Raw genomic sequence first — 23877 nt, forward strand, 5'->3', positions numbered from 1 at the left:
TGTAATGAAAATCTATGCACAGGGTAATTTTAGTCATTAAGAAAGCTACAATTCAGTGGTTTATAATTTTTTTCGTATCTTCAGTATTTTCGGAGATATTTTGAAGTAAAAGGTAAAAAATAATAAATTGCAAAAAATCAATTTTTCTTTAAACTACAATTTTTCCAAAATTAGGCATTTTAAATAGGTCAAACTCCTTGAGTGTATTGATAATATAAATATAAAAGGAACTACAGAAAGGCGAAGATTAATTTTGAATTAGGAAGGTAGTTAGGGTGTTGTTTTCACTGATTTTATCGTAGAGAAAAGCAGTTTTTTTGATTATAAGTCGCTTAATTTTCATGCTAGAAACTTTTTATTATTTTTTTTGAAAGGTCTAATTGTATACTTACAATATAAAAATATTATTTAAGTTTTCCTCGAAAAATGCAAATTTTTCCCATTATTTGGCTTTGAATATTTCAAATTATGCATTTGACGAAAAAAGCTAACTTTTAATATGCCGTATCTCGGTTTGTATTGGTCTTTAAGATATTATTGGAAAAGAATTTGGTTTGTGTTACTAAAAGATACAATTTTGATATCTACAGTTTTTTTTATTAAATGCATATTTTTTGAGGTATTCTCAAAAAACCCACTAAAAGAGTCGATTTTTTCGTCGAAAAACTGTTATTTTCAAGCGCGAATAACTCGAAAAATATTAGTTTTACGAAGAAAATGTAAAAAACATTTTTTTCTTAGAATCACTTTTTCCATCGAATGACATGGTTAAAATGCAATAAAAAATTCCCACCCCCGAGATGGGGTGGAAACCACCCCAAGGTTTTAGCGTATGATAGCGGCATGATATAGAAAATGATCCTTGGACTATTCTCTACCTTCTGTGAAAATTTCAAGTAAATGCATGCTGGACGAAAAAATTGCGAGCCAAAATGCTTCATTTCCTCAATCGACTATTAGGGCCGACCGACCGGCTCTGTCCCGTCACACAGCTGACCGACTATAAAAACTTTTATTTATATTTAATTTAGAATGTGGGTACTGATTTTCAGCCTTAGTAAATGGATTTAATTACCTTCGTAGGAAAGCAACTTTGATACCCTCTCAGTAACCCCTGTTCTACGGTTCGCTTGACCGACCGCAGTATGTTTCTTTACACACTCACAGTAATCAACTGTGAAAAATCTAGCTTTAGTAAATTCAAAGAGATTTTTCAGCGCTGCCTTTCCGTCTATTATGCTATGTCATTTATTTCGATAGTATGACTGAATCCAATGAATATACTCACATAAAGCAGACATACTCCGGCACATCCCTTTCAAAATATCCGACGGTTTCAAAGTGGGTTCCTCTACAACCTCCACGATTTCGGCCCCTCTTGGCTCATCATCAGGATCGAAGCGCAGAGCATTCGGTGGAGGAGGAGGTGGGGGCGGCACTGATGTTTCCAGCGGAACTGACGTCACTCTTTTCAAAATTTTGTTGTTGCTGGTGGCATTGTTGGTTTTGGGAGGAAGTGAGTGGCGCGGTCCGAGCTTCACTTTTTCTGGCTCGTCTTCAGAGCTTAGTGGCGAAGTTCCTGAAGAGAGGCATGACTCCTAAAACAATTAAAAATCCATAAGATATACAAAAAAGAAAGTAGCTTGTGAGTGTTTCATATTCTGATAGTTTTAAAAAGTAAATTGAATATATACGGGGTGTGCACCATCTCTACAGATTTTTTGGATTACTGTAAAAAGTAGTCGGAAATGACCACAAAAAATCAAGTGGTGGATGTTAAAAGCTGAGAAAAAAGATCTACTTGGGGCAAGAATAGTAAAAAAAAATGTGTTGAAACATGAAAGGAACCCTTAGTTTCTACCATTTGGAGGAATATGAACAATAGAATTAGAGACACTGCTGTTGAAATACCTAGACACTTGAAACGTCAAGAAAGAAGTTTTAGAATAAAGGGAGTTGGTAGATGTTAAACGAAATACAAGAAATAATAAAAGACAAGAGAATATAAAAACGATTATATAAAAAGTGGCAAGAAAATAGGTGTTGGACACAGCTCTTCAAAACTATACGGTCACCAGAAGGTAGCTAAAGTAGCAGTAGCAAAAGCCAAGCAGAAGCGTATACAAATCTATACGATCAACTTGATACCAAAGAAGGCGTAATAAAGTTATATAAATAGCTAAACAGAGAGCAAAAACAGCAAAAGGTTAGCTGTATCCGATATGAAAATAACAAAATACTGATTCGCGAAAAGGATGTCAAAAAGAGATGGAAAACGTACTTTGACAGTTTATTAAATGAAGAATTTGACAGAAAACCAGTTGAGTTAACGGAGACAGCAACATCAATGATCAGCAAAATAACAAACGAGAAAGTGGTTCGAGTACTTAAAAAAATAAAGAAAGGAAAAGCAGTTGGACCAGATAATATTATCGAAGAAGTGTGGAGAGCATTAGGAAAGACAGGAACAAGTTGGCTAATAGCCACTAGTATACCTATTAGTGCTATATCTGCTTACAAAAATAAGGGAGTAATACAACAATGTACAAACTACAGGACAATAAGGGGAGTTTTACTCTTAAGTTTGCTAAAATGTTACAAATCATGAAAAATAACAGGATCATACTTTCAATTTTGAGTAAAAAAAATTCTGAAAGTAGAACAAAATATAAAAAAAGAGAAATATATGAATCAATACACATAAAACAATGCTCAAACACCATAAGAGACATGAGAGACATGAATTTATTAATTGTTAAATTTTATTTTAATATTTTGTAACTGTTGCGGGACTAAATACCGTAAAAACATTAAACATATTACTTTCTGACAGAACACTTACTATAAATAAATATTGATAGGTAAACAGAAGAAGAAGATATAACCACTGAATTTTAAAACTATCGAAATGGTGTTATAAACAAATTGTGTTTATGGATTATGTTACTATATTTTATTAGATTTTACCCCAAAATAGAAAATTTGGGTTTTATAGTAAGTGTTCATAAAACGTTTTGCAAATACTATGACAAAAATACTTGATGTATTTCAGATATTATGTTATAAAGACATGGAGTTTATAAGATAAAGGCATGTGGTACCTGTCCAAACGTCAGTAAAGAACCTTTATTTAATAATAATTACTTTTAAATGAACCTAATCCAAGAAACTTTAACTTTTCATATTATATTGTACAAAAAAGTTTAAAAATGTATATTCATATTTATGTACTTACCAATAAGCCAGTAGAAAACATTATCACAAGCTCCACAGACAGAGTGGTAAGCGGTGTATTTAATTTACAACAAACCTGCTATCGTTATGTTTTTGATCGCTTGTGTTAGAAAAATAAAATAGGCCAGGCAAAAATTATTACACTATTAGGACTTATTTATTTATATATCATCTTCTTCTTTTTCTTTTGGCATCATAACCCTGGATGGGTCTTTGCCAGTCTGGCTATCCTCTATCATACACCATACACTTGTGCCTTTCTCCTCTATTGTCTTACGTTCATTATGTAGCAAGTGAGTTGCTATCTAGAGTTCAAATATTAGTTCAACTATTTTGTTTATTAAAATTGTTTAGAATTGTTTATTAAAATTGTCCATTCGAATTATTTATAATTTATAATTTTCAAAATAATTCCCCTTCAGGCCGAAACCAAATTTTTTGAGTAGTATGGACATCTATCTATATTAATAACCTATATGTTTCCTGCAGCCGATTTTGATGATATACATAGTTAAAAACAAATGAAGATCAAAAACGGCAAATTTTCACTTTTTTCGTCTATAACTAAAAAGTAAAGCATTCTAAACAAATTTGAGAATAAGAAACTCATAAATCATATAAAAAGCTTCAATATGGCGTTCGCTGAATATGTCATCCTTATATTTGTTGCTTAGAAAATCGCAAAATAAGTCATAAATTTTGAGATTTTATAAATGTTCATAACTTATGTAAAAATTAAGTTAGAACCTACTTATTACACGGAATTCTGAAACTTCTTGTGGTAGGGGAGCCCAAGCGGGGATTTTTGCAGTTACTCGAGCGCGTCAGATTAGCATATGGGAGAAACCTGGTACCCTGCAGATGTACCTCTACCATATATTGGCTCTTAACACAGGGGAGTTCGTTAAGGGGGGCCCGAAAAAAAAATCTATCCTTAAAAATACTCCAAATTGTCAGATTAAGATAAGGTAAGTTAAGTACATGCAAAGAGTGTATATTTAAAAAATCTGACGATTTGAGCCGGGCGTAAGGAAATGGGTGAGTCCCAAAGTTTCACAAGATAAAAGCGAATAGTTCGCGAAATAAATGACAGATCAAAAAACTAAAAAATATGTGCTCAATATATTTTAAAAATCTATCGAATGATACCAAATACGACTTTCCTCGGAGAGGGGTGGGGGGTAAATTTAATATTTTAAATACGAATCCCGCGATATTTCGCGAAATGAACATCAGATCGAAAAACTGTAACATACACTTATTTGATACTTTTAAAAAATCTATCGAATGGCACCAAACAAGACCCCTTAAGGAGGTGGGGTGGGGGTCACTTTAAAATCTTAAATAGAAGCCCCCATTTTTTATTGCAGATTTGGATTCCTTACGTAAAAATAAGTAACTTTTATTCGAAACATTTTTTCGAATTATGGATAGATGGCGTTATAATCGGAAAAAACGATTATTGGAAATGGAAAATTAAATTAAAAAATGGCAAGCGCCCACTAAAATGGAAAATTTTACTTAACTTTTTTTGGTTTTAGGACCTACTCTTCACAACGCAATAGGTCCCCATAACGCTCGAGTGACTGCACATTTAGCATACTTTGCTCCCCTACCATTGTGCATATTTTAAATTTCAAAGCAATTGGTCAAATAGTTTAAAAGTTATTTAATTTGTTTATCCCAGATTCATTTTTTTTTGCAACACTATAAGTCAGAAAATCATGAGGTTACAGTAACACTTCGGACAGTTTATGAAAGAAGAACATTTATACTATTAACTTAATTGAAAAAAATGACAAAAAGTAATTTTAAACAGTGTAAAATTATTTTGCAAAAACATGTCGATTTTTTGCTTACTTATAAACAATTAGAATAACTTTTAACCGTTACCCGTAGAAAAATTTTTGTTTCATATTTAGAAAGACTGAATTTTTATACACATTTTGAAAGAAAAAAAAAATGTCCTAGGACAATTAGGGACGAAGTTAGCCCCCCCCACTTTTAATTCACACGTTCTTGCAAAATAATTTTGCAATATTTAGAATTATTTCTTGTCATTTTTTTTATTAAATTAATAGCGTAACTCTTCTTCTTTCATAAACTGTCCAAAGTATTACTGTAACTTCATCATTTTCTGACTTATAGTGTTGCAAAAAAAAATTAATTTGGGATAAACAAATTAAATAACTTTTAAACTATTTGACCAATTGCTTGAAAATTTAGGGTATGATTAAGGCACCAGAATTCTCAGCAATCCGTTTAATAAGAAGGTTTTAAGTTAATTTTTACATAAGTTATGAGTATTTATAAAAACTCAAAATTTATGATTTATTTTGCAATTTTCTAAGCAACCAATAAGGATAGACATAAACAGCGAACGCCATATTGAAGTTTTTTATATGATTTATGAGTTTCATACTCTCAAATTTGTTTCAAATGCTTAACTTTTTGGTAATAGACGAAAAAAGCGAAAATTTACCGTTTTTTGATCTGCATTTGTTTATAACTACGTATATCATCAAAATCGGCTGCAGGAAACATATAGGATATTAAAATAGATGTGCACACTACTCAAAAAATTTGGTTTTGGCCTGAAGGGGGTTGTGTTACCAACAGAATATTTTTCCCTTATTTCTCTGAACGATCAGGAAACGACCTGGATTAGTCACAAGAGGCCAGGTCATTTGTATTTACTATAAATAAATAAATAAATAAATAAAAGTTATGTTGAAAACTTTAAACAAAGTTCAAAAATCACATAAGATTTAATAAAAAAATGTAACTTTATAATAACTTTGTACCATTTAAAGAATTTTCACCTAGATATTTTTTGTGGCTAGTGACTCAAGCATGCCTATCTCGTAAACAACATTGGTGATGGAATTGTCCTTCCGAAAACGTTCTGTGATATATCCCGAAAGGGTTTTTTAATCTAAATATACCTTTTTTACAGGATTTTTAATCAATTTTTTGAACAATACAAATGTACTTACATTTGCTGCTTCCTTTTCCTTGGCATTCTCTTTTTGGTATATCTCCTCAGCTTTGCCAATTGCAGCTCGATGATCGTTATTGTTGTTGTCTGTAGTCAAATGAACCACCACGTGACCACCAGAATTGGATGACGTCACAGATCCAGATCTACTGTGCGAGCCAGAGTCTCTTGATCGAGATCGGTTCTTGTTTCTTTCTAAAGCTTTGTTTTCTTCTCTGATCATGTAGATGTCTTCGTAATCATGCTCGTGGTCCCCCGATCGTTCTGATAGATCTGAGGAAGATAGATTCTCATCTGATCCGGCACCACTGCTACTTGAATGCACTTCTACTTTTACTGAAAAGAAAAAATCATACATTAGACAACATTTTCTGTATAACCAAGTAATAGAAAAAAGGCTGTCAAGAGTTTCATTTATTTATGGTAGATCTAACGAAGGAATATAACATGGTACTCATTAATAGGCTATTAGAAATACTAGAAAAAAAAACGTATAAAAGTACATATCTCTTACCCAGGATTTGAAAGAGTTTTATATAAACTCGATATTCAAAATAAAACTGAAAATAGAACATCAAAAGGTGTCCTGGTCACTAAAGAACTAAAGCAAAGACGCTGTGTATCGTCAGTATTATTCAATATAATATTATATTGATGAAGCCTTGGAAACAGTGGAAGAAGAGGTCAATGGAATGGGACTACCGATAGGAGATATGATAAGGTAGATATTGGATATATGGCAAGTAAACTATGAAACTAATAGATGTTGAAAATGGGGTCTGGAGGTAAAAACAAAAAAGCATCTATGCATAGGAAGGGAAGCAACTGAGAACCTGAACCTGGAACCTGTAACAGGAGACAATTGCAAGCTGCAATGAATAAACTTTGTGACGTAAGGCTGAAATATCACGTAAGACTTTTACGACCTGGAAACCAGTTCTACGTAACAGAAACCTGTCGATGTATATTCGCAAGAAGATCCTGAAATATTATTTTTTTGTGAAGTGGCTGACCTATATAGCGTTTTTACACAAGAGAAGCAAGTGATCAAGTGATCTTAGTAATCTGCCAGAAAATTTATGAATGATCTCTCTGGTGCTGTCTCCTTTAGTGGAGGTTAGCGACTACACTGGCAAATCTGTCTCTGTTAAATGCGGCTCTAAACAAAGATCTTGAATCAAGACTCATCCAGTCTCTGACATTTTTAAGCCATTAAATCTAAATCTGGTGCTTCCGTTTTATTTGAATCTTTCCCTGGATGATCAGTTGCAGGAGGCGGTACATTTCGTTTCTTGTTACGTGTCATATATAGCATAGGTGTCATAAACACCAACAATACTAATTTATTGAAACGTCAACCATGTTATTGTAACAGGCATAGCTCATTGGCTTCTAAATGTATTATTATAGCGTCAATGTCCCACTATAAATACGAAAAAGTAAAGTACCAAAAAAAGTGTTCACCTTCAATTAACGCCATCACTTTCATTAAACCGCAAAGACTTTGGCTTTGAAATCACTCAATTAAAATGGGTAAGTAGGCTCTGAAAACGAATTCATATCACTTTCATTATTCATCTTCTTTTGTTTGGTGGTCACTTTCAATTGTTGCAATGGTTCGTGAATTCACTGAACGAAAAAGTTCACTAAAAACTACTACTAAAAATAATATAAAGAAACAACTGTAACAGTAAACATTAACCAGTAAAAATAAAATTACGAAAACAAAATATATTTAAAGTAGAAGAAAATAGAAAACACCAATTATTATAGAAATAAGAATAGATAAATGTATGCGCGAAAAATTGTAAGCTTTTAGAATTTTAGAGTTTGTAGAATTAAATTTATCTAGGAAGACATTATAAAATATCAAAAAAGAAAACCCTATGGTTTAGAGAGGAAGTGAAAGATGAAATATGAAGAAAAGAAAAAGCCATTTTACAATACAGAACATAACAAATACAACAGGCATACAACCACTATAAACGAATTAGAAACGAAACGAATACTTTAGTGAGACAAATAAAAAGGGAGCACTGGCAGAGTTTCTCAAAACATGTGGAACACGACATTTACTGAACACAAAAAGAATTATGAGGACAAAGAAAAGAAATGAGTGAACTAATAAAACGAAACACATTCGGAAGGAAACATGGGCAGACTACTTTCGATCTCTAAGGCGACGATAATGAACCATCAATACCTGAAGTGACGACAAACGAAGAGATAAACATTGAGAATAGAGAGGTAAAGGAAGCATTAAGGAAATTAAAAACAGAAAATCACCAGGAAAGGACAGAATATCGAATGAACTCTTATCGAAGTACGGAGGACCAGATCTGACCAAACAACTATTAAAACTAATCCAAAAGATAATAGAACACAACATAATATCACAAGAATGGAAATCAAGCATCCTAATACCCCTCTTCAAAAGGGGATACAAATCGGACCTGGAGAATTACAGAAGAATTAATTTATCAAACATAACATTAAAATTAATAGCCAAAGTGATAACAAACAAACTATATTATGTTTAGAGATCAGGAATCTTAATATCTCTCTTTAAAAAGGGAGACAAATTGGACCCGCAGAATTAAAGAGAAAATTTTTGCAGTTACTCGAGCGCGTCAGATTATCATATGGGGAGAAAGCTTGTACACTATAAATGTACCTCTACCATATATTGGCTCTTAATATAGGGAAGTTCGTTAAGGGGGGCCCGAAAAAAAATCTATCCTTAGAAGAACTCGAAATCGTCAGATTAAGATAAGGCAAGTTAAGTACATGCAAAACACTGTATATTTTAAAAGTCTGACGATTTGAGCGGGGCGTAAGCAAATGGGCGAATCACAAAGTTTGGAGCACGGAGGTGGGCTGGGGGGTAAATTTAAAATTATAAATATGAACCCCGCGATATTTCGCGTAATGATCATCAGACCGAAAAAATTCGATATTTTTGAAAAATCTATCGAATGACACAAAACATGACCCACGGTGCGTGGGGTAAGGGATTACTTTAATATCTTAAATAGGAGCCCCCATTTTTATTGCAGATTTATATTCCTTACGTAACAATAAATAATTTTTATTCGAGACATTTTTTCGAATTATGGATAGATGGCGCTATAATCGGAAAAGACGATTGTTGGAAATGGAAAATTAAATTCAAAAATGGAAAGTCCCCCACTTTATGGAAAACTTAACTTAATTTTTTTTGGTTTTAAAAACTACTCTTCACAACCCAATAGGTCCCCATAACGCTCGAGTGACTACACATTTAGCATACTTTCCTCCTCTACTACACTGAGCGGCACAAAAAATGGCCACCCCACAAAATGGGTAATTTTTGATGTCATGAATTTTCTAAATCTGTTGTCCGATTTAAGTGATTTTTTTAACATTTTATAGCCTTATTCTTTAACAATAATAATAAAATTATTGCTAGACAGGTAAATGATCATTGTATACCGGGTGTACCAATCAAACTGTGTTTTATTCTCAAAGTTCACCACACCCTGTGTAATATTCTAGCATTTATAAAATATTGAAATTAAAACCCAACTATAGCCGCAGGTTTTCTTAACATTCTGTTTTTTGATTCATTCGCTTATGTTGGATAATAAAAAAGTTAGGTACTTTAACAACTAGCCATGTTCTTCATTAATACAGGGTGTTTCTAAATAAGTGCGACAAACTTTAAGGGGCAAATCTGCATAAAAAAATAATGGCAGTTTGCTTTATAAACACATGTCGGCAAATGTTTCTTTTCCGAGATACTGGATGTTGAATTATTTTCTTACAAACTGACCATTTATTTATTGCTCTAAAGCCGGTTACGATATGTAAATGAAATTTGGTAGGTTTTAAGATACAGTTATTGCACATTTTTTGACATGCAATTAAGGATTTTATATTCTCCATTGGCGCACATACGGGTAATATGAAGGGTAATATTACCCGCATGCACGCCAATGGTGAATATAAAATTTTTAGTTGTATGTCAAAAAATGTGCAATAACTGTATCTTAAAACCTCTCAAATTTCATTTACATATCTCAACCGGTTTTAGAGCAATAAATAAATCGTCAGTTTGTAAGAAAATAATTCAACATCCAGTATCTCGGAAAAGAAACATTTGCCGACATGTGTTTATAAAGCAAACTGCCATTATTTTTTTTATGCAGATTTGCCCCTTAAAGTTTGTCGCAGTTATTTAGAAAGACCCTGTATTAATGAAGAACATGGCTAGTTGTTAAAGTACCTAACTTTTTTATTATCCAACATAAGCGAATGAATCAAAAAACAGAATGTTAAGAAAACCTGCGGCTATAGTTGGGTTTTAATTTCAATATTTTATAAATGCTAGAATATTACACAAGGTGTGGTGAACTTTGAGAATAAGAAACAGTTTGATTGGTACATTCGGTATACAATGATCAGTTACCTGTCTAGCAATAATTTTATTACAGCGATATTGTTAAAGAATAAGGCTATAAAATGTTAAAAAAATCACTTAAATCGGACAACAGATTTAGAAAATTCACGACATCAAAAATTACCCATTTTGTGGGGTGGCCATTTTTTGTGCCGCTCAGTGTATTAACAACATACGATGTAATAGTAATCTCTCAAAGTGAAAATGATTTACAATAGCATGTTGCACCGATTTGATATAACCGCCAGAAAATGTAAGATGTTAATTTCCCTAAAAAAGAGAAAATGCATGGTTATAACAGCAAATCTACTAAGATGTAAATTAGAGCTGGAGAGTGAAATCAAGTAAATAGAACAAACAGAGCTGCAGGTTGCCTGAATGAAACAATATGGAAAAATAAAAATATCGGGAAAGAAATGAAAGGAAGAATTTGCAAAACAATCATCAAACCAATAATATACATACATACATACGCGGTGGAAACAAGAGCTGATACAGAGAGGACAAAAATAATGCTAGAAATAGAAGAGATAAAAAATGATTCGAAAAAATATGGTAAGGTATAAATATTAAACAGAGTTAAAAGTACAGATATACAAAGGAGATGCAAGGTCGATAACATTAATAACTGGGTAAGAAACAGAAGAGTAGAATGAAACGACTACATAAACCGATTGACAACGATAAGTACGATCAGTAGAATGACCACGAAATCCATGGAACGACAACTTACTGAAAGCATATTGAAAACACAAGACATGACAGAGTCATGAGTCATGAGTCAAAAAGAAGAAGGAAGCCACAAAAAGATACACATGGGGAAACTAGTGTTAAATACTAACGAAAAATTAAAGAAATAGACACGGAATACATCAATGAATTGTAAGACAATAGGGAAGGAGTATAGGAAGGCGAGTTTCATTGTTGAAAAATTTAAGCGACTGGTTTAAATGGAGTTGAATAAAACTCTTTAGAGCAGCGGTAGATAGAGTAAAGATAGTGATGATGATATCCTACCACCGATTGGGAGAAGGCACTTATAGAAGAAAAATATGATATTATAGTACAAGAATTTTGGTCTAAATAATAATCCTTTCTTGTTACACCCTTAAATACACTAAAAATACATTTAACCGGCCCCGATAATGGCGTTTGACGTTTCTATTACTTTTGCGTAACAAACTTTTTTTCGGATCGTTTTTTTCACACGACTGATAAAAATCTATTAACAAATGAACTGCACAACAAAGAAAAAAGCGCACAACTAAACTAAACTATAATAAATCATAAAATTTACAAATCGTGAAGGCATGCATGGTTTACATTTATTTTAATTCGGGAAATCGATAATTATAGACCGTGCTTTTGTTTTCCGGAATTTATAGAAATTTAAACAAGCGTTTCAGTGGTCAGCGAAAAAGGTTATTGTATCTATCTATATAGGGTATTGCTTTAAATCATGTTTTTTTGTATTCTAAAATAAAAAGAAACATGTGAACTAAATCAGGACCGGACTGGTTCAAAAAAAGGTACCAACCAACCATAATATTGTAAACGAAAGGAGCCAAGTCCCCTCTCCTTAGCTTTTTAAATCAAACTTTTTGAAATTCACATTGTTTCTTTGAGTAGTATTCGTTTTTACGATTGGTAGGTTGCTAACCTTGCCAATCACCCTCCACATTTTATCCGGGCTCGGGACCGGCTGTGGTAACCACAACGGCGGATCCAGCAACCTTGCAAGGTGGGGGCAATGAAATACAAATTTTCTCGTGACTGGCGTACGCAGGATTTTTTTGTCAAGATGGGCTGTTATTTTCTTATTCTTCATGTACCATGTCCTTTCAGAACGCTGATTACCATCATAGGTATCTTAATTTTATTTATTGCCACACTAAATCAACCTGAAGTTCTTCTTCGTCCTGGGCTACGTTTGCCTGCTATTTTCACTTGAATAATATTTTGTAGCAACCTATATTTGGACCTCGCATTAAACGTAAGAAAAAATCCAGCTATATCTTCTTGATGCTTTCTATAATCGCAGTAGTCTTGCTGAGACATTCTAGTATTGTGGTTTCGAATCTTCTCCATCCAAAAAACTCTTAAAATTCTTCTATTGTACCACATTTCGAGAGCCTCAAGACCATTTTGATCGATTTTATTCACAGTCCAAGACTCGAAATCATACAGTAAGACCGAGAACACGTAGCAGCGAAGTAGTCGGATCCTTAATGCCAATTTTAGGTCTCTGTTACATAATACTTTGGACATCCTTCTAAAAGCGGCTCTTATTCGGGGGGTTTTATTAAATGATCAAATTACCATAACATAGCACCAGCAATTACTATTTTTATCTAGTCTCTGGCATTGAATTGAATAGATGACAATAAACAGATTTAGCAACAGCAATAACAATTGAATAGATGGCAATAACAGATTTTTTCATTTATTATGTTCCAAAGACTTTTAATAATTTTCGATTTCAAGGAATTCTGCCATATTTATGTTTCAGTTATTCAGTTATCAACAGGACACAAAATTCACTATGTATGTTCAATCGTAATCTGTTTTTTAAAAACAGTGTCAGTAGACACCAGGCGAGGTCTCAAGGAGGGGGCAATTGACTCCATTGACCCCCCTTGGATCCGCGCCTGGGTAACCATAGATCTACTCGTTCCACCCCGCAATTACCCCAGGCAGCCAAGATACTATGGGATAGAGCTAGAAGTGCAAATATACGACGGAGATGCAAGGTGGAAAACATTAATAACTGGTTGAAAAACAGAAGAGTAGAATGGAACGAACACATAAGCCGATTGACAACAAATATAGTACTCGTAGTAAGGACGGCGAGAGACGGTTTAGACCAGGGTAATAAGACAAAAATATATCCTGTTCGTGACACTTCAGCAGTCAGGGTACTGAAGCGTTTTTTTGACAGGTAATACCTATAGGAACAAATTATAACTATTTCCTGCGTAGGATCTGGCGGCCATTTTTATTTATAAACAACTAACTGTCAAAAAATGGCATTTTCCTCTTTTTTTTTTCAAATCAACGAAAAACAGTGAAACTTATGATTTTTTTAGTACAAATATCTTCGAGATTATGGAAAAAGCTTTAAAATGACATATTACAAAGTTTGATATACTCATTTATTGTTAATATAATTGCGAAAAAAAGTCGGAATTGCAAAAAAAATATTTTCTCAATAACTGTTGTAAAAATTAGTGTACAGCTTTGAAATTTTTGTCAAATGAGGGTTCTTTGGTGCTTAATATGTGATAAAAATTTCAAAGCGATTCATTCAATTGTTAAAATTTTATTCAAATAGTTTATCCCAGAGAGCATTTTTTTTTAAATAACATAAGTCAGAAAAAAATGACCTTAGAACCATTCCACAGGTGTCAAATGAAAGAGCATGAGCTACATTTTCAACATGGTTTAAAAAAGTGAATAAAAAATGCATTTATTAGTAATAAATAATTATGTAAAAGTGTCGTCAAATTTTTCTTATAAATTTTTTGAATAACTTTTTCCAAAAAAATTAACTTTTTTACCCTGTTTTAAGTGCACAACTACCAAGTAATGTTATCTATATCATAATTGATAAAAAATTGTAATAAATATGTATAATTTCTTATATAACAAAATAAAAAGTTTATAAGGAAAGATTTACGATACTTTTGCATAATTATTTATTACTAATAAATGCATTTTTTATTCACTTTTTTTAAACCAAGTTGAAAATATAGATCATGCTCTTTCATTTAACACCTGTGGAATGGTTCTAACGTCATTTTCTTCTGACTTATGTTATTGCAAAAAAAATTCTCTCTGGGATAAACAATTTTGATAAAATTTAAACAATTGAATCAATCGCGTTGAAATTTTTATCATTATGCACCAAAGAACCCTTATTTGACAAAAATTTCAAAGCTGTACATTAATTTTTACAACAGTTATTGCGAAAATATTTTTTTTTTGCAATTCCGACCTTTTTTCGCAATTATATTAACAATAAGTGAGTATATCAAACTTTGTAATACGTCATTTTAAAGCTTTTTCCATAATCTCGAAGATATTTGTACTAAAAAAATCATATGTTTCCCTGTTTTCCATTAATTTGAAAAAAAAGTGAAAAATGCCATTTTTTGACACTTAATTATTTATAAATAAAAATTGCCGCTAGATCCTACGCAGGAAATAGTTACAATTTGCTCTTATAGGTATTACCTGTCGAAAAAACGCTTCAGTACCCTGGCTGTTCAAGTGTCATGGAAAAAACCTTATTACCCTGGACTAGTTCCCCAATGGGAAGACGACAAGTGGGAAGACCACGAAAACAATGGAATGACAACTTACTGGAGGCATATTGAAAAACAAAGTTGAGTCATGTCCAAACAAAAACAAGAAAAAGAAGAAGAAGAAGAAGAAGAAGAAGAAGAAGAAGAACTCTTTGAAATTGTAATGCATATGTATAAAATAACTTAATATTATTTTTTAATTTTTTGTGAAAGTTAATTTTAATTTTAATCCATAAACTTTTAGGTCTGGATCCCGCGTATGAAAAAAGTTGATTAATAGCAAGCTGAAAATTTGTTAATAGCTTAAGGGTGTCTAGTCGGACAAACTTTGATATATGGGAACACTGGAACAGGGGGAAGTTTTAATTGTGGAAAAGGTTAAAAATTTAAAACGGTCAGACCACGAAAACGGCACATGTATTTTGTCCGACAGAAAAGCCTTAAACTCTCCGAACAGAGATTAAAGTCTCATGCAAAAATCAGACTGCTATTTATCACCAAATTGGCGTTTTAATGAGTGGAACATGTAGAATATGTCAAATGACAGGAATTATGACAGGTGATAAATAGCAGTCTGATTTTTGCATGAGAGTTTAATCTCTGTTCGGAGAGTTTAAGTCTGTTCTGTCGGACAAAATACATGTGACGTTTTCGTGGTCTAACCGTTCCAAATTTTTAACCTGTTTCACAATTAAAACTTTCCCTGTTCCAGCGTTCCTCTATATCAAAGTTTGTCCGACTAGACACCCTTAAGCTATTAACAAATTTTCAGCTTGCTATTAATCAACTTTTTTTTCATAAGCAGGATCCTGACCAATTTTATATCATGCAAGGAGAAGAATTTCTCACTGTCTCTTATACTCCGTTATATTCTTTCGTACTCCCTGGATATTTAAATAAATTTTTAAAAAGTATAATTTTTTAACTTCTACGGACGAATATACTAGTCAAAAAAATTTGAGAAAAATGACGATGATTGGTGGTCCATAGAAATCTCTATCTGATTTTAATTAGATATTTTAGTACACTCAAGGCCACACAAAAATATTTTCGAAAATGGATATATTTGGGCGTTGATTACCTGATACCTGATACCAGTTATAGTTTGCAAAAATACCATATTTAATTGATCTTTCCACCAATGAATCAATTAAATGTCGAAATCGGGAGCAAATTAAAAAAAATATGGGAACAATAACTGGGTCAACTTTGGGTAAAAGGTTCAAAAATGTTTTTTTTTTTCAAAAAGGTTTCAAAAAATTTTTGGTCCGGCGCGGTAGGGCTTTCCAGGATTGATATATAGGGTGTCCCAAAAGTAGCGGAACGGTCGAATATTTCACGAAATGAACGTCGGATCGAAAAACTGAAAAATACGTTTTTAATAATTTTCAAAAATCTATGGAATGACACCAAACACGACCCCCCACTCCACCCCCTGGAGGTGGGGTGGGGGGTAGCTTTAAAATCTTAAATGAAAACCCCCAATTTTTATAGCATATTTGGATCCCTTATGTAAAAGTAGACAACTTATATTCAAGACATTTTTTTCGAATTATTGATAGATGGCGCTATAGTCGGAAAAAACTATTTATCGTGATACCATAGGTAAATTATAGAAATGGTCTAATATCTCGACAAATACATTTCGAATGAAAAACCACAAAACATGTATTTAATATTTTTCAAAAACCTATCGAACGACACCAAACACGACCCCCCACTCCACACCCTGGAGGTGGGGTGGGGGTAACTCTAAAATCTTTAAATAGGAACCCCCGATTTTTATTGCAGTTTTGGATTCCTCATGAAAGAGTAAGTAACATTTATTCGAAACATTTTTTAGAATTGTTGATAGATGGCGCTAATAAATCGTATTTTTCCGATTATAGCGCCATCTATCCATCTGGGCCCAGATGGAATACTTACCGAAATGTTAAAGGAGGGAAGTGAAATTATTCTCGAAGAATTGAAAAATCTTTTCAACGAATGCCTTCACAAAGGAGAAGTCCCAGATGATTTGAAAGAAAGCTTGACAATAATTCTCTTCAAAAAAGGAGACAGGGGAGATCTGAAGAACTATAGGTAAATTTCCCTGTTGTCCCAAATGTATAAACTGTTTATGAAAGTAATAACTAATAGGCTATCGTCGAAGCTTGATAGCTATCAACCGGTAGAGCAGGCAGGATTCCGAAAGGGTTACAGTACAGTGGATTATCTTCTTACAGTCAGAACGCTAATAGAGAAAGCCAATGAATATCACTTGAACTTTACATTGGCTTCGTTGATTATGAAAAGGCATTCGACTCCATAGAACTTTGGGCAATAGAGAGAGCTATGAACAACTGCAGGATAGATTCTCGTTACAGAATGCTCATACATAATATTTATAAGAAAGCTACAATGAAAATACAAATAGATGAGAAAACCAAAGCTATACCAATCATCAGAGGAGTTCGCAGGTAGACGTTATTTCACCAAAGCTGTTCACACTGGGACTTGTAGACGTGTTCAAAGACATTAACTGGGTAGATAAAGGAATAAATGTTAATGGAAGAAAACTGAGTCATTTAAGATATGCTGACGACATTGTAATATTCGCTACAAGTTTCGAAGAATTACAGACCATGATGACGCAACTATTTCAAGCTTCGGAAAAAGTAGGTCTTAAGATGAACTTGGAAAAAACAAAAGTAATGACGAATACACCGAACATTATAAAAATAACGTTGAATAACATAGAAATATGACGTTGAAATACATCTATCTGGGACAGATAATGAAAGTTAACAAAGAAAATCAAACTACCGAAATTACTAGAAGAATAAGGTTAGCGTGGGCAGGATTTGGAAAACTGAGTTGGATCTTGAAAAACACTAAAATAGAACAATATTTGAGAACCAGAGTTTATGATCAGTGTATCCTCCCTATACGTACGTATGGTTCACAGACGTGGACACTCACCAAGGCCAATATGGATAAAATAGTAAAGGCAAAGAGAGCGATGGAAAGATCAATGCTCGGGGTGTGTCTCATAGACAAAAAAACAAATACATGGATTAGAAGCAAACCTCTACAGGAGAACATGGTGCCAAATTAAAATGGAGCTTCGCAGGACACAATGCCCGACTGAAGGATAAAATATGGAATCACGAAATACAACAATGGAGATCGTTGTTAGGAAGAGGAAGTAGAGGAAGGCCACAAATGAGATGGGCCGATGACATAAAGAAGTTTGGAGGACACAACTGGAAACAGGTGGCGCAAAATAGACAACACTGGATTGAATTGGGGGAGGCCTATGTCCAAAGTTGGATTACTGAAGGCTGAAGAAGAAGCGCCATCTATCAATAATTCTAAAAAATGTTTCCAACAAATGTTTCTTATTTTTTTATGAGGAAATCCCCAAATCTGCAATAAAAAATGGGGGTTCCTATTTAAGATTTTAAAGTTACCCCCCAATTTATCTACATATACGGGATGGGGTGGAGGGTCATGTTGTTCGATAGGTTTTTCAAAAATATTAAACAAGTATTTTTTGGTTTTTCATTTGGAAGTGTATTTCTCGAGATATTAGATCTTTTCTATAATTTACCTGTGGTATCACTATTATAGCGCCATATATCCATAATTCGAAAAAATGTCTTAAATCAAAATTCGTTACTTTTCCGTAAGGAATCCAAATCTGCAATAAAAACTGGGAGTTTCCGTTTAAGATTTTAAAGTTACCTCCCACCCCACCTCCTGGGGGTGGAGTGAGGGGTGGTATTTGATGTCATTCGATAGATTCTTTAAAATTATTGAACACGTATTTTTCAGTTTTTCGATTCGATGTTCAGTTCGCGAAATATTCGACCGTTCCGCTACTTTTGGGACACTCTGTATAATAAATTTATTACTGATTTTTTTGTTAACAATTTTGATGCAGCTTGGAGTAGCGTTATTCCTCTCTATGTGCGCCAGTTTTTAGTCCTATTTTGTATATTTTTAATTTGTTCTGCATTTCTCTGGTATAGTACGTTATCTTATTATTTTTTGAAATATCTTTGTCATTTATGTCACGATCTCTAGGCTACCGTATTTAATAAGCTCGTCATTGATACCATAATATATTTTCTTCTTTTTTGCTCATCATCCTTAACCTATACGCGTCCACTGCTGGACATAGGTCTCCCTCAGTTCTTTCCATCTGTCTCTGTCTTGTGCGGCTTGCATCTAGTTACTAATAATATGCTTCAGATCGTCGGTCCATCTGGTTGGTGGGCGCCCTCTGCTCCGTAGTGCTTCTTCTCATGGCATCCACTCGACAATACGTTTTGCCCATCGGTTGTCTGATAATCTGGCGACGTGTTCTGCACAATTCCAGTTTAGACATCCAATATCTGATGCTCCATAGCCCTCTGATTTACGCGAATCTTGTCCACAACCTTTTGAAGTTATACTTCTTTAGCGCGATTGAGGGTGAAATTTTATTAATCTGCGCGCATGCGCACACAGGCAGTATGGAGTTCATTACTAAATGTTTTAATTTATGTATGTATCAGTCCAGAAAAGGTGTGGAAATAATATATTAGTGTTTTTAAATATATTTTTCTACAAACGTGTTAAAAATGCAATTTATAGCACTCCATAGGAGCGGTAAAAATGCTACTTTAAAGCACCAGCTCCATAGGAGCGGTAAAAATTTTAAGGCACTGCAGTTAAAAGTGAATTGTCAAATTGTGAAACGTCAAAATTATTATATTTCATTTATTAACATTAATATTAATAATACAACTTGCGCAACTTGAAAAAGGTGGTATAAAAGGTTTTTAAAATTTAATTTAAACTATATTATTGCATTTTTAACACGTTTATAGAAAAAAAACTATTAAAATTTGTTAGAATATACAAAAATAAAAGTAGATTCTGATGTTATTCTATAGTTGTTATGATTTGCGTATTGACAGTATAGGCAGTTTTGATGTAATGCCAAGAAAAATATAAAAATAGAATGTCAGTCAAGTTCACGTAAAAGTTTTTGTAGGTATTGTCCTGTAATTGAGAATGAATAAATTATAATTGTTGATATATAAGACGTTTGTAGAAAAAATATTGTATGATATGCGTGTTAAAAAGTACATTTTTAAGGCACTCATGTGAATTGCAGAATGAGCGAAGCGAATCTTTCACACGAAACTTTCACATACGTGCCTTAAAATTGTACTTTTAACATTTATATCATAAATAACTATTATAATTTTTGTGTATTTGAACTTGTTTACCTCGGGACTAAGATAATAAGTAATATTTAAATTATTTTATAATCAACTTCGTCTGTTTGTCAGTATGTCTGAGAAATCTTGTAGCCCGGATAAAGAAAAGGGTATAGCTCAGTGGTAGAGCGTTGGACTGGAGATCAAGAGGTCCCCGGTTCGAATCCTGGTGTTTTCTAATCTTTTTTAATTTTTGGTATTGTTTTAATAAAAATTTTTGGAAAGTAGTAAGTAAAAATTAATTTAATCTTTAAATAAAATACAAATAAACTGTCCGAAAGTATATTTATTTCATTGAAATCATATTTAGAAGTATAATTTCTTACGTGCGTACAAAGTACACACATATTCTTTTTTTTGGGAGTGTTAATGTTTCCACTTTAAAGTGAATAGTGGTAACACACACTAGTTAAAGATTTTCCTTTTGGGGCAAATGGGTAAATCCGATTTTCAATTTATCAAACGCTACCCAGGCTAATCCTGTGCGACGTGGGAGTTCACATGTCTGGTTATCTCTGCCCAGTTATCTCAAGTACTTCTAAGATGCAGTCTTCTCAATATTCCTTCCATCATCAATAATATTATGATTTGGCATCAGAATAGCAATCATTTGGGTCTTGCTCATGTTAATCTTTAATCCGACCTCTTTAGGAAGCATGATATAATTGTTTCAGCATTATTATTGCATCATCCATCTGCGAATTTCAAATGACTGTGCTTCTCTCCATTTATGTTGATACTACATTCGTTCAGATCTGCCTTCTTACAATTATGTTCTAAAAGCGTCTCATCAAAGCGTCTCGCCACAGCTGAATAGCTTTGGTGAGATGATGCGATGGCCTAGAAGCAATACCTCGGAAGTGCATCTGTCAAAATTTGTGGTTTTTAGCAAAAAACTTTTTATCGATGACCTAGAAGCAATACCTCGTAAGTACCAAAAATCACGCTTTTTCGCCGCAATACTGATATACACCTTTTCTACCAATCGCCAGACTGGTAAACTTTATAATATAAACTTGCAAAACAAACTTTTACGTTATAATCGACATTAACTACCATAGCAAAATAAACACATACGAGGTATTGCACGCAAAAATATTTAGACGAGGTATTGGCACATGATGAAAAGTACGATATTCATTGCTTTGCGCCTTTATACCTTTGGTGATAGGTAGAAAATCAGTACTGCGGCGCCAAAAGCGTGATTTTTGAATTTTTGGTACTTACGAGGTATTGCTTCTAGGCCATCGTGGTGTTTCCTTGTCGTAATCCACGCTGCATACAGAATATATTATTTGTTCCTTCCTCTTATTTGATAGATTAAAAATAAAGTGATATTTGTAATGCATCAACATAAATTTTAGTATCTATCTAGTATCTTGTTTCTATATTCTCTCTAAAACCTATTTTCATAATTAAGAAACTAAATATCCCCTATTAACCTATTTTAAAATTAACTGTAACCAATTGAAGTACAATAAAGATATTAAAGAGTGATTATTTATTATTACAGGTCTGAGAATTGACTTTAAAAGATCTTGATAGTATGAGTATCCAAAAACTGAATTGTAATGGTTTAATTATTTAATTGATCTTATTGTTTCAGACTGTAAATGGGATAATTTGTTTAAAACCAAATTATACAACAATGCTAACATGGACGTCATGTTTCAGAAATTAAAAGTATACACTAAAGAATATGGTCAGTGCTCAGTGTTTAGTGTCATTTAAAAGCTAGATGTGTATCTTTCTTTTCTGTTGCATCCTCAGTTCTATTATATTTAATATATTACCCTTGTGAAAGAAGAGATTGTCAGAAAGAAGAGAATAGTCACGCTTGCCAAGCGTGACTATTTAAACTTTACATTGTCTACTGAAAACTCTCTTCCCGGCGGTCTGAATAAGTTTTGGTCTTTTATCAATAACAAAAGAAAATCAAATGGAATTCCTTCGGAGTTATCTCACAACGGTAAAACTAGTTCATCTGGTTCATATTGCGAATTTATTTGCTGATTTCCTTTCATCAGTTTACTCCTCTGTTGTTGTTGATTTCCCCGAAGACATCACTTCTTCACCCTTAAACCTATCATCATGTAAACTATCCATCTCTGACATTTACTCTAAATTGTGTAACCTCAATCCCTCTAAAGGCCCGGGACCTGACGGCATCCCATCAAGCTTGCTCAAGTACTGTGCATTTAATTTAGCTCGGCCATTATTTCTCATCTTTAACAAGTCTTTAGCTAGTGGAAGCTTTCCAAATGTTTGGAAGACCAGTTTCCTATTGCCCTTACACAAAACAGGTGACAAAAGTCTTGTGTCCAACTATAGACCTATTAGTATCCTAAACTCTATTCCTAAACTATTCGAATCACTTGTCTGCGATTTCCTTACACCCTCCTTGAACGGTGTTCTATTGGAACAGCAGTTTGGTTTCAGGCGCCATAAGTCAACTGAACTCAATTTGCTGACATATACTAACTTCTTACTGAACGCCTTGGACGAAGGACTACAGGTGGACGCCCTGTACACCGACTTCTCTAAGGCTTTCGACAGAGTTAATCACAATATTCTATTAGAAAAATTGCAGCGATTAGGGATACATGGTTCACTTCTGCTGTGGCTTAGGGAATATCTTCTGGACAGAAAACAAATCGTCAAGCTCTACAGCTATTTTTCCTACGAAATAGTTGTCCCTTCGGGCGTACCGCAGGGATCTCATCTTGGACCTTTGTTGTTTAATGTTTTTATTAACCCGGCATTGGTCGCTAGGTAAAATGTTAAGCGAGTGGTCGCGCGTGAGATTTTCTCTCGCATATCCAACTTTTGCCATTCTTTACAAAATTTTATAAAAAAGATGAGGTTTCATCAACGATAAATCCATTTGCTTTAAAAAGACACGACGTTTGTCTGTTTTATTATTATTATCTTTATATAAAATGTGACTATTGATGCCGCCAATATTTAACATTGAAAAATATATGGTAAGTGACCATCTACAACTAAAACATGAAACACAATATAGGATTTTCATATCATCGACCACATCCACATCGCCTTTTATTACATCATAAAAGGATATTATTTTAAGTTTTAAGGGAAAAAATAAAATTAATTTTTATACAGAGTTGGTGACGCCGGTGGTCGCTTGATGAGAGAATCTCTCACATGAAGCGCACTGACTTAACAATATGGTGATACTAATTAAACTGAGTCACTATCTGAGCGGACGAGTCTATTAGATTGTCGAGGAAGGATAGTTAGGAGACTAGAAGGAACTACAGCGCGTATATTTTCCCAGAAAAAAAGTTGTGCGCAATTTTCTAAAACCGTGAGAGAAAATCTCATATAGCGACCACTGGCGGGTTAACGATATAAAAGACTGTTTCCAATATGCGAAATTTCTTTTATTTGCTGACGATGTTAAGTTTTACTGCCACATTAGGAATCCACTCGACTGTTTAAGGCTTCAGTCCGATTTGAATCGGTTGAATGAATGGTGCAGCAACAATGACATGGTTCTCAACTCCTGCAAATGTTTTCACATTTCATTCACGCGTTCGAAAAGTCCTATCTCTTTCACATACAAAATAGGTGATATAAATATCACAACAGTCACATCCATAAAAGATCTTGGAGTTACACTTGACT

General features: G+C 33.4%; 1 protein-coding gene across 2 annotated transcripts in view; it reads right to left on the reverse strand.

Annotated features, from left to right (window-relative positions):
• Window positions 1-23877, reverse strand: part of LOC114328087 (espin) — a 374616-nt gene that overhangs the window by 33588 nt on the left and 317151 nt on the right. For both annotated transcript variants that reach the window (XM_050642375.1, XM_050642376.1), the window contains 2 exons: window positions 6231-6568; window positions 1289-1598 (listed from right to left, as the gene is read on the reverse strand). In XM_050642375.1, the coding sequence (XP_050498332.1) occupies window positions 1289-1598; window positions 6231-6568 (648 nt within the window). The remainder of the gene's footprint in view (window positions 1-1288; window positions 1599-6230; window positions 6569-23877) is intronic.

The sequence above is a fragment of the Diabrotica virgifera genome, chromosome 2 (assembly GCF_917563875.1).
Source record: "Diabrotica virgifera virgifera chromosome 2, PGI_DIABVI_V3a".
NCBI classification, from domain to species: Eukaryota; Metazoa; Arthropoda; class Insecta; order Coleoptera; family Chrysomelidae; genus Diabrotica; species Diabrotica virgifera.